The sequence below is a fragment of the Gymnogyps californianus genome, chromosome 13, assembly GCF_018139145.2.
Source record: "Gymnogyps californianus isolate 813 chromosome 13, ASM1813914v2, whole genome shotgun sequence".
Lineage (NCBI taxonomy): Eukaryota > Metazoa > Chordata > Aves > Accipitriformes > Cathartidae > Gymnogyps > Gymnogyps californianus.
In genome coordinates this window covers 2,240,687-2,253,142 of record NC_059483.1, presented here as the reverse complement: position 1 = coordinate 2,253,142, position 12,456 = coordinate 2,240,687, and the positions used below count along the sequence as shown (strand labels likewise).

The window sequence follows — 12,456 nt, the reverse complement described above, 5'->3', positions numbered from 1 at the left end:
GTCTTTATTAATCTACAGTGATTTGGAACAAAATTAAATGGTTGCTTGTGGTAGTCAGATGAGAGTAATATTTCCCAAGCCTTCTGAAACTGGGCGGGGGGGGGGAAGCCCTCACTCAATATCTTGCCAATAAGACACAACAGTCCTCTGAGCGTGTACTTGCAGAAGGGCTGCAGAGGGCTATGAAATTTGGGGGTCTTGCCTTTTTGTCTGTTGAGGAACCAGTTGCTTGAAGAAAAACTTTTTTTTTATGTCAGGTTTGAGAAAGGGATGTCTTTCATATTCTGCATAAACCCAGGGTAAATGGTATTTTCGGCTGAGTATTTTTTATGGCTCTTTCAGAGGAGTGTATTTTTAGCAACACAGGCTTGATGTTATGTAAGCAGACAGTCTCATGGGACAGTCTAAATAGAACCAGAAATAGCAAGAGATGACAAAAACTGGTACGAGGCTTTTGACCAAAAGCATAATAGGAGAATCTGCTGTGAATCTGGACCTGGAGGAGTATGTTGTCTGTCTTCACCTACCCATTCAATGCCTCTACGGAATGCATTAGCAAAATGCCTGTCCTTTTCAGCATTCAAGGTGTATAAGTAACGAATACGAAAATGAAGAATCCTATAATACTGGCGCTTATCATTTACATAATGCTTTAGTAACAAGTTTGTAATTAAAATCTACTGAAGGCATTGGGCTCAGATGTTCCACTTACTGCTTTGAAATCAGTAATGTCTGAACATGAGGCTTAAAGATGCTCCACCAAAGACAAGATAAAATGGCATTTATTTGGTTATTTTGGTTTGGTTATACAAAGTATTGAAATGGGTTTTGTTTTTTCCTCTCCACCCGAGGTACACTGGAGCCCCACTTGTCAGGCTTGCTGTGGACAGCTATGCTGATATCTCTGGCCATCGTTATAGCTCTTCCTAAGCCCCACGGCATCCGAGCCTTAATCGCTTCTACAATATTACGACTAATATTTTCAGTTGGTTTACAGCCTACTTTATTTCTTCTGGGTGCATTCAACGTAAGTATTGAGTGGGCTTTTTTGAAGTTCTCCTGCATCTTATGTAAGGGTTTCTTACCTGCTCGTGAAGATGTCGGGCAAAAATAGCCTGGGACATTGTGGTGGAACTGGTGGGAGGAGTAATTCCCTCTTTGAACTGTTTCCAGCAGAAGTGCTTTGCTGCTGTTCATTTAATCCTGGTTCCCCAGGCTGGAGACCTCTAAGGTTTCTCTCAGTTTTGCCACAGTCTAGAAACAGCTCCCGCTGCAGCCAGAAAGGTGAAGAAGTCTCTGTGACCCTAAAGTACATGGTTATTTGCTCAAACCCGTCTCCCGTTCAGTGACTAAGCTACAGTATTTTCGGGGTTGTGTAAGATTCACTAAACAATGCATTTCCCAAATGTCTTATCTGCAGTCTACCTGCCAGCCAAAAGCTGACACTAAGCAGTTTTGCTACAGTAATGTGTGGACTGAGCATGTACGCTGAGCCACCAGAGAACTTCATTGACGCTCAAACCCGGATACTTGTGGTCTCTTGTGGCATGTAAGCCAAAAGTGTTTCTTTCTGACTGAGTCAGCAGGAGCTGTGCAAAGATGTGTCTTCTCAAAGTCCTTGCCTTTATTACGAAGTGCCCAGCTTTCAAGCGCATCATTTAATAGCACTCCTTGTCTTCAAAATACGTCACTGAGTGCCGTGTACAGAGAGTCAGAGTTGCGTTGTGAGGGTGGTGGTAATTGTAGCATTTAGCAGGTTCCAGGTAAGGTGAAGGCAGCTTTCCTTCTGGTGTTGATGGCTGGTGCTACACAGGAGGATTACCGGATGCATGATCCGAGAGTGAATTGCTGAGGGAATCTGGGCCGCTTGCTTATTAGCAAGCAATAAGGGCTGTTTCAGAAACGTAAGGGCTGCTGTAGGCGAGAGAGTTATTTGACTGCAGAAAGTGCCATGCTTAGAACAGGGGTGGTTCATTTTTGGTTTTTTGGGGGGAAGGTTTACCCCTCACACCAGGGAGTGTTTTTACTTTCTTCTTTAAATGTTAGTCTTGATGCCCTTCGACAACAAGCTGGAGACAGGAGTCAGTGCGCACGTTTTATTGGACACGTGCAGTTTTAGTTTTGGCTCACTGTCTCAGCTGTGCGGAAAATGCAACAGAAAGCAGGTTTTGACTGACGTGCAAAACGCTGTCGTGTAACAGACAATTCAGCACGGTGGCTGATATCATCGTGGAGCCAAGTTATCTCCAGCTTTGAAAAGTTGCCTTTTTTCCTGAAAGCCACATGTTGTAACTAATTTATGATTAATCTTTCCTTAGGTTTGTAATAAAATCATTTTTCTGATGAGTTTTGTGGGTAACTGTGGAACCTTCACTAGAGGATACAAGGCAATGATCATGGATGTAGAGTTTCTTTATCACCTGCTGTACCTTCTGATTTGCGCTCTGGGGCTCTTCGTACATGAATTCTTTTATAGTTTGTTGGTAGGTATTCGCTTTGCCCTCAGAATGTTTTTCTGTCTATGTGTTTGTAAAGTCCCATCTCAGGCATATCTAGATGTGTCATAACTGCTTGCTTTCTGTTTTACTACTGGGAAACTGTTGTACCGGCACTCCTTTGAGAACTGCTCGCTGGAGATATTGCTTGGGAGAAGCTACAGTGGGAGGCTATGGGACTCCTGCTACAGCTCTTCTTCCTGACTTGTACGGACAAGCGGAGACTTTTTTGTTCTTCTCAAGTATATTATACAAGATGTGATTAAGGTTAAATCGAGTTAAAATTGCTCATTACAGTAAATGTGTATGCAGTTGCAGTGAAGGTATTTAGCATTCCCCTGTGTATGTTAGTCCTCTCAGACTTCTAAGGCATAGGTTTTCTAGATTAGATGTATTTGCTTGTGACCCTGCTCTGACATCCGAGATAAAAAAACAATTTGAAATGTCGTGACTCTAAATAATATCAATATCTGGTGAAGGTTTAAGCCTTCTTAAGATCGTATAAGCTCTTACATGAGGAAAAGCAATCATGGAAAAATCTAGCCATAGAAATGTTAGAACAGTAGACACTTTTGGAGTTACCATGCTATAAGAGGCGCACAGTCTTTAACGTGGTTTACTCTGTTATTGTCAATAACTATAACATAGTGTCCGTGCTTTTTGAGCAGTTGATTAACTTTGGAGCGCCTCCTTAGCAGTAGCTAGACTCCAGACCTCACACGACTGACACGGATTCCTGGCATACGTGTTTTTTCTGTTTGGGGTGGAATTCATCTTGCACAGCACAATACTTCTAAGAATAGGCACTGAAGGAGTAGATCTAGTGTTGGTGGAGAAAATGTGTCACTTTTTTAAAGCAAACCTTAAATCCCATTCAGAACACTCTATTTTTGTCCCTTTGTTTGATGCTTGCTACATCCTCTGGTACCTGAATTAGTTATTTTCTGTATTCATGTAGGTCCAATTTAACAAATACTTGTTTTCTCATTGCCAACCAGCATAGCCAGCAACCTGCCTGGGCTGTGCTGGTGAATTGTCACAGACCCAGAGGAGTGAAAAATGAAGGAAACATCTGTAAAGAAATTTAAAGAAAGAACTTGGGCAAAAAATACTGCTCATTTAATTATACACTCAATAAACTACGACTTAAAGGACATAGCTAATTGCATTTTGAAATGAGCTATTTTGAGATTGTGATGGGGCAGATAGTACTATAAAAATGATACAACAGTATGTGTTAGCACGTACTGTATATCTAGCACTTAAGCAAGAATACCTGCCCTCACACCAGGCAGGGACTTCTTCCCGAGCTGCTGCTCAGGACTGGAGTCCGTGAAGTGCAGATGAAGAGGAGGGTACAGCTGCCTCCATTCTTCAAGTTTCAAAGTGCATGGCACAAGACTGGTACAGTGGGGGTGAGGGACCCCATCTCCCTCACCACCTGCTGTATTTTTCTTTGCTAATACGTTAAATTTCAGGTAACTATACAAAGGCAAAAAAAAAAAAAAGTGCTTTAAATGCTCTTTAAAACATCAGATTGGTATTGTTAACATGCTGCCTCATGTTATGCCAACACGTAGCATGCCACCAGTGGTACTGGTAGTACATGTGAGAAACAGCCTTTGCTTTTGTTTGTTGTCCCCCAGCTCTTTGACCTGGTGTACCGAGAAGAGACCTTGCTGAACGTCATCAAGAGCGTCACTCGCAATGGGCGTTCCATCATCCTGACTGCTGTTCTCGCTCTCATCTTGGTCTACCTGTTCTCCATCGTGGGGTACCTCTTCTTCAAAGACGACTTTATCCTGGAAGTAGACAAGCTCCCTAACGAAACGTTATTGCCAGGTTGGTACCAGCAACTCATTCGGACGGTTTGTGTTGGAGAAAGTAATGGGCTTTTGTTCCCTGGGGCGTGCTGAGCGTCTTCCACCTTTTGCAAGGCATACTGATTGCCTCACCAGTTTGACAATTTCTTTCTTACAAAGGACACTGTTTAAATAGAAAATAAAATTTAAAAGCAATCAAACTGATTGGGGCAAAGAGATACCCCAGTATTGTTACAAAACGCTGCAATCTGCTGCAGCATAAAGAGGGATGGGGAGGAGGAACCCCTGGAGATGGCACTTAGGCTCTTCTGCACATGGTTGAGATTTCTCCCCTCACTGTTTGCTAAAACAGTTGAGATTATCTAATTCAGCTACACCTACTCCCTCCCCCAGTTTAATTACAAGCAGACTTTAGGTAGGCCATCGTGGAGAAGGCTCTGTGCTGGGAGAATTCAGTTCTGCCTCGGTTTGCCAGATCTTGAATGCTTATATTGGCTTTTAATGGTGGGGTTTAGTTTCAGTGTAACAAAAATGAATATTTTATCTGAAGTAACAGACGATATAAATAAAGGGCAACAAAGAGATGCTCTCGTGAAGTAGAGGTTTCTCTCTCTAATTCTGGTTTACTCATAGTTTTTTAGACTGTATTAACCTCCCTCAAATACTTGCTACAGTTTAAACTCCGTAGCGGACTTCTCTGTGCTGACCTTGGGTTGCTTATTGTAAGTTAAAAAATGGGGGGTTTCCCACCCTGCAGCATCAAGCTACTAATGTGGTGGGAAGCACAGAAATGAAATTTGTTAGAGGAGAGGTTTGGGGTTTGTCTTGTTCTGTCTTTGTTTTTTTTCTCTGACACTTCAGCTATTCAGACAAGTATTATTTGACATTCCCACTATTTTTTCTAATTTTACTGCCAATCCTGTGAGAGACCCAAGCCTCACCGACCCTATTATTTCAGGTTTCCATGCGGCTGGAGAAATGCCGAAGACTTATTACTATGTGGCAGTAGGTTTGTTTTGATACTTGCAAGGCATTGAAAAGCAGGTTTTCAAGGCACCTTCAAAATTCACTGTGCACTAGAACATAGTAATTTCGGAACAATTTCAATTACTCTCTCAACTTTGGAGCTGATGCAAAATAAATGCACAACTTGGGTCTTCGATTCATAGAAATAAGAAGAATTTTATGTTTGAATTTAAAATCATTGAATGTGTAAATCAGAAAGTACTGTGCTCTTCTAAACTCTAGGATAATATGCTGTTCTAAATCTGCCTAGTAATTGCACCCTGGATATGATGGGGTACTTTAATATCTGAGAAGTAATCTTGCAAAACGTACAAAACGTTAAACTATCCATTTGATTCATCACCTTCTGTTTTTAGATCGCACAGAACCAGGTGAGACCATGACCGGCGAGTTTCTCTATTCAGATGTATGCAAAGCAGGTAGCAGTGAAAACTGTTCTTCGGTCATTCCTTCAGACCGTAAGTATCTGCTGTTGAATTGATAATCACACCCTGAGTTTTCACACTTCTTCTAGTTAAGCACCTTAAATTAAAAAAATAATAATTTCTTAAAAAATCCTATGTAATGGATTTGGGAACAAAGCTATCATGAGACTATCTAACTTGAAATAGGATTAATTTAGGCCAACAGCATAAATAACTTTTGTTACATGAAGTGATTAAACTCGAGAAACTTAGAACTAAACCATACTTTGATAAAACACTGTCATACTCTTTAATTTTCTACATCAATTTGAGAAGGAAGTGATGCAGTTTACCTCTTTGCAAAGTTTATTATTTTAAAACATTAGGCTATTAAATGTGATCTCAGAGGATAATACCCTGTGAAATATGGAGCAGAACATCGTTTATTGTCAGCATTATTCTATCTAGCTAACTAAGGAAACTGTTTTTAATATCATGGCAGGAAGTACTCAATGGATTAAGTAGACAGGGTAGGTTTGGGGGGTTTTGAGATCAAAAAAGTGCATGTGAGATATTACTTGTAGCATAATCACCAGCCTCAGATTGGGTATTGAAATATTTCAGTTTTATTTTCTAGAAAATGTAATTTACTTCTCAGAGATTTATGATGCTGGCTGTGAGAGCCAGACAGAACATCACTATTTCTCTTAGAAGTGGAGCTCTTATATGGTCAGATGTTTCAAAGGTCAATAATGGCCACAAGCCCATGCTCGCAAGAGGAGATGGCTCTGTTTTGCTCAAGTGTCCTCTTTGATAAACTGAGATTCAACATTGATACAAGAATAGCTGCTTTATTCAGCTGTGGGAGGAGTGTGCTGCTTTGTCTTTATACACTCTGGCTGCAGAAAGGAAAACTCCAGAGATGTTTTTATATCATAAATAATCAACCTGATATCAGGGTCTTATGTGGCCAAGGATATTAATGATGCCCAAATCTTTGGCCAGTTCTCTACCGTCTTGGGTTTTGGCTATTTCTGGATTGCACGGGGATTCGGGCCTTTCTACGGCTGTCCGTGGGAAGGCGGGATCCACTCATGAGCGTTTTTTTATGATGAAATGAAAGTCATGAGACTTTTAACGGGTGCAGGGAGAGTAGGTAATTAGTTCTAGCAGTTCTGCAACTGAAGCAGTGAAGTTGGAGGCTTCAGCCAAATGAAGAGAGGGTCAAAAAAAAAAGTGTGTTACTTTTTTAGTAAAATGCTATTTCCATAAGCAGTGATATTTTAGCCATTTGAAAAATACGAGTCGAAGTTGCCATTTTGAGTGCAGCCCAAAGGCTGTGCAATCTGTTAGGCACCAAGGGAGAGTGTAAGAGGCAACACTTTGTCCTCTGAGCTGTCAAAAAGCTATGATTCTGTATAAACAGGCATCTGGTGATCTGAGCTATGCATGCTAACAGAAATGGAAAGAGATACTTAACCAAGTCAAAGACAGTAGTTCAAGCACAAAAGAAAACTCTGCTGGTGGGGAGAGGAGGGCAGGCTGGAGCCAGAGCAGAGACCTGCTCCAACAACGGTCAGCTCTTTGCAAGAGCTAAGGAGGTTTGCAACACTGGCTGGAAATCCGGCAGTTTTTGCAAAGCAGGGAGAGAGCATAACCGGCAAAGAATGGAGAGAATTATTTAAAACTGATCTTCTTGCCTTTGAAACGTGTCTTTGCTTGCTGTGTTAATAGAACTGATTGCTGAAGAAATGGAGGAAGAGAATAAAGAGCATACGTGCGAGACGTTACTGATGTGCATTGTTACTGTACTGAGTCATGGGCTCAGGAGTGGGGGTGGAGTAGGTGATGTGCTCAGGAAACCATCCAAAGAGGTAAATTATTACTGAATGGGGGCGGAAGAGTGATAACCATGTAGGGCTGGGGATCTAGTTCTGCTGGGGAAAATGTGTATACGCTCCCTTTAAACAGATGTAGGATACATTGCGACTAGAAGGGACCACACTTTCTCTCTGTGTAATATAGTTAAATCTCTGTAGTATCAGATTAAACAGCAGCCAGTTCGAACAAACTTCTACCTGTCCTTTTTTTAGGGCTTTTTTAGCGTGAGGGCTGTCCAGAATGGGGCCCAAAAGAACAGAAATGGTGTAGCCAACAGTCTGTGCACTGGGAGTTCAGGATCTGAAGAAATAAGATAAGTACAAGCTAGTGAAAGAGTAATGTGAGGTAGCAGAATGAAAATGCAGGGGTAGCTGATACCGTGCTAGTGGCATGAGTTTCTGTGGGGAGCATCCCTAGGGAAGGGTAGGATGTGTAAAACAGGGAATGGATGAGAAGACAGGGACCAAGATGGGTTGGAGCTGGGACTGTGGGAAGGAAGGAAGGATGGATGTTTGGAGCCATCATCAGAGAGCCAAGACCGGTCAAAGCAGCAGGAATTTTTCATAATAACCAAAGCTGCCTGTATAGCTGCTGCTTTAGCCGTTTGTGCCCATTTGAGTCTCAGGCTGTCATTCCCCAAAACCACGTTAGGGGCCAAAGGAGCAGTCTCGGTCAGAGTGAATGCTTTTCTGTATTATCTGCAATTTTGAAGTGTCTTCTAATATTTAGCCTTATTTTCAGCTTACAATGGTTTAAAAGTTACTTAATTCTTAATAATTAAGTTTGGCACCCAACTGGCAGGATGATTCTGAAAATGGGGGTAAGGTATTCAAGTATTCAGGCCTGCAATAAATATGAAATGGGTACCAGGAACTCCAACTTAATGTCCACGTACATGGTTGTTAACATAAATGAAATGAATACTACTAAAGTCCAGTAAAAGACTTTATGGTCAACACTGGTACTATATTGATATATAAGCAGCTTAATATAAGGATGTAATTTGGATGGGCTTGCAGGGTGGGGGTGAGGAGAGAACAAATTTCAGTGTGTGTGAGAGAAGAGGACAGACTTGGACAGTGACCAGAAAGAGCAGCTCTGTAGAGATTGCATACTGGTAGCTGACTCATTTGGCTTTTCTTTCAGTAACCTTGCATTTTAGTTTCATTTAATGTTTTGAGTTGTGAGTTATCATCGGAGAGCATCAGAAATGGAGACTCTAAAGGGAGGGGTTGTGGGGCAGCGTACTCTGTTGCTGAACTGAGAAAGGCATGGTAAGAGTTAGACGTGCACGTATTTGGGTTGTTAATTATTAAAATATGTATCTTGCAGGAACCTCTCTTTGCTGCTAGAGTGATATATGATCTGTTATTCTTCTTCATGGTCATCATTATTGTCCTTAACCTGATTTTTGGTGTGATCATTGACACTTTTGCCGATTTAAGGAGTGAAAAACAGAAGAAAGAAGAAATTTTAAAAACGACTTGCTTTATTTGTGGTAAGTGTAGAAACACACTTAAGAGTAAGGGGTTACTCTGTCAAAGTCAGAGATAGGTGCAAACTCGCAGGAAACAGGAGTCCTGAATTACTGGCTGTTCCTACCTTGGTTTCCTCAGCTAGTTGATATTCTCGGGTACCACATGCATAGGAGCTTGGCAGCAGGAAGAGATGGGGAGTGTATGCTCAGGAGACTGTTTTTCCTCAAATCTTTAGTTTCTGTTTCTCCTGTGCTTCAAAGAATAGTTTCCTCTTGGAATGGGAGAGATTTTTATAAACAGTCGTTTTTTCCAAGGGTGCAGAGTGTTGAGTAGTGCCTGTGCAAGTTTTTCCCATCAGTAGATTGGGAATTAAGCTGCTGAGCCTTTGAGGCCGGTGTGGTTAAATGACATGGTCATGCAGAAGTTGCATAACACACAGACTGACAGAAGTAACCTTTGGAAGTTTGCTGCAAAGCAAATGTTGCTTTTGGTGTCATTTTGCCTAAAAATAGGAGATGCGTTATGAAATCCAATGAACTGATTGCATCCAAGGTAGCTACCTTTTTTAACCAAAAGTTTTCTGTTATGTCTAGTAAGTGCGAGCAGTACTTGTTATGCCTTCTTTCCTCTTCTCACGGTATTGTGGCCACGTGTTAAGAGTGTTTATCCCTGTTATTCAGTGTTCATTTAAGAATGATTGTGTCTGTTAAGAAGCGTAGCAGACTGTAGAAACAAGTTTTGTTCTTAGAGCTCATTTTCTTAGTACCAGTTTGTAAATACTAAGGGTTATATGTGTGTCACTCTTGCAGGTTTGGAAAGAGATAAGTTTGATAACAAGACAGTCACATTTGAAGAGCACATTAAAGAAGAGCACAATATGTGGCATTATTTGTGCTTTATTGTGTTAGTGAAAGTGAAAGATTCAACAGAATATACAGGACCAGAAAGTTATGTGGCAGAAATGATCAAGGTGAGTTTGGAGTTTTGCTTTTTTTTTCCTAGATTAGACCAATCTACTGGCATATTTGGTAAATATAGCACTCATTTATTTTGTAAGCAAAAACTTGGAGTAAGATGTCTTCTACAATAATAGGCTTAATCCAATGCCTTTCCTTTTAGAAGCATCTTCTAGAGATAATATACTTAAGATGTACTTGGCAAGATAACTCGATAAAAGACATTGCGTTGACGGCAGCACATTGCAGCACGCTGCAAATGGATGGTGCAGGCAGGGGCACCCGTGGGAGCTGACATGTGCTGCAGCACCGCAGTCACACGGCGACTGGCGTCTGCGTACCTGCAGCTTCTCAGCCTCTGAAACCCGCCCGTGTGCATGCCGAAGTAGGTGGCAGCGAGCAGCGACAGCTAGGTAGTCTCCGTGGTTTTAAATCAGGTGAAGAGAAGCTATTCTGTTCTGAAAACTAGCGTTTAAGGGAGAATGTTTTCAAGCTGGTGGAAGTGTCCGAAGTATAACAAGCAGGTTATAACCTGTCCCAGTATAAATATCTTAAATTGACTTGTAGGATTTGTTGTCGTATGATTTTAGCTGTTATTGTAAAAAACTGAAATTAATATCTACTCAATCATAAGGCCTTTTAATGAGAGAATTAAAAGCCTCATCTCTGCCAAGCTGCAGGTTCAGAGCTCCTGGAATTAGATCCTAAACCCCAATTACTAATTTGTGTGTCTTCTGGCTGGCTAGCAAAAGCTGTTTCTGATTTATAACATTTCAATTAGTTATTTCTTTATTTGCCTTCAGACAAATAAATAGCAGAATACTTTTCTTATTTGTCTGTAGCTTTTTTGCTCCAGAGGTACAGCCTGCCTTTAAGTGGGCAATTTGTCGTGGCCCGGTCAGCATGTAAATCCCACCAAGATCTCTTGGAGGTTAAACGTGTTACTTTGGGGTCACTACAGTGTATGTCCTAGTTGTGGATTTCTGCCTCTGTAATGAGGGCTTAAAGAAATCTTGTGAGCAGTCACCTGATAGGGGATTAGCACAGTGAGATAACTAAGTACATCACTGCTGCTTTCTAGTCTGACTGATTATATTGCTCCCTTTATTTATCCCAGTGGAGCAGGCATTACTTCAGAGGGAAGCATTGTACTCTTTTTAAAATGTTTCTGCTTGTAAAAGACAATTTTGTGTTGTGTTAAAACTACTTTTAAAAAAAAAAGTTTCAATTAACGAACAATTTATTAACAACTTATTAGCTCAGATTAACAGTTCAGATTAGATAAGAACCAAAAACTAGTCACTGAATATGTTTGCAATAAACGCAAAAACTGGAGAACTTTTATCAGAATTCCCATTCGTAGAAGTGTCGGCAAGGGCTAATTACTATGTGTTGAATGGGAATATGGATAAATTATGCATAGACCAAGTGTCTCATGCAGCTGCAATTTTATATAACTATATGCTCTAGGTAGAGGTTTGGAGTACGTCTTGTAGTTGGTGGTTTTTTGCATTTCATGAGCCGGTTTTAAATTGAGAACTAACAGCAGGGTCTCACTGCAATGCTGTTGCAAGCGTGGTGTAACCGTACAAGCTGTGGAATAGGAAGTAAATTTGCTTTGCACATCAGTGGTCTGCCATGACCCAGCACAGGCGTGACCGGAGCAGCTGAGGCTCCTGCTGCCCTGACACCGTAGTTCTCAGCAGCGTTTTGCAGTCGACATATTCCTTAGGACTGATCTGGCAAAGCTTACTCTGAAAATCAGAAGCAATTTCTTTCCATCGTCCTTTAACATTAAAAACATTCTCTTCTGCCCTAGAAAATCTGAGTGTAAGACATGATGAATATATTTCTCTGCCAGACCTGTTTTAAATACGTCTGTAAGAGTCAGAAATCCTGTTTTCTGCCTGAGGTGTATCTAGGAGTAACTTGGGGCATGGTTCATCTTTTACTCAAGCCTTCTGTCTTCATCCCATGAACCTAGAAGGACGGGCAACAGGAAAGCCTTAAATATGTCAGTGGTTCCAAAGATTGGGATTCACCTGTTGGAGGTGATGGTTTATTTTTGTATTTGTACAGAGCGCGAATGGGAACCTGGGGTTGCTTAATGTCTGCAGCTACCAGATTCTCCTGGAAAGCCTACTTATGTCATGGTTAGATTTAAAAGGGATTTTCTCCCCACATTTTCAGACTGAAGGTGGCACTCTAACATCTTTGATAATGACAGAGATGGGCCATGTCTTTTCCATGGGCTGTTCTGTGGTACCATTGTTCAACTGCAATTTAGACGCATTTTTAGTAGTTAAGGGTAGGAAGCATAATGCGCTCCAAATCATACTGTGGTGACAGAACACACCTCAAATACACTTCACCTTTGCTCTGACTCCCAACAG

At 41.2% G+C, this 12,456-nt stretch overlaps 1 protein-coding gene across 1 annotated transcript in view; it reads left to right on the top strand.

Moving 5' to 3' along the window:
* Nucleotides 1-12,456, top strand: part of ITPR1 (inositol 1,4,5-trisphosphate receptor type 1) — a 180,282-nt gene that overhangs the window by 151,700 nt on the left and 16,126 nt on the right. Inside the window, exons 54-60 of the mRNA XM_050904988.1 lie at nucleotides 852-1,027; nucleotides 2,319-2,483; nucleotides 4,142-4,337; nucleotides 5,710-5,802; nucleotides 7,483-7,622; nucleotides 8,962-9,127; nucleotides 9,917-10,077. Coding sequence (XP_050760945.1) covers nucleotides 852-1,027; nucleotides 2,319-2,483; nucleotides 4,142-4,337; nucleotides 5,710-5,802; nucleotides 7,483-7,622; nucleotides 8,962-9,127; nucleotides 9,917-10,077 — 1,097 coding nt within the window. The remainder of the gene's footprint in view (nucleotides 1-851; nucleotides 1,028-2,318; nucleotides 2,484-4,141; nucleotides 4,338-5,709; nucleotides 5,803-7,482; nucleotides 7,623-8,961; nucleotides 9,128-9,916; nucleotides 10,078-12,456) is intronic.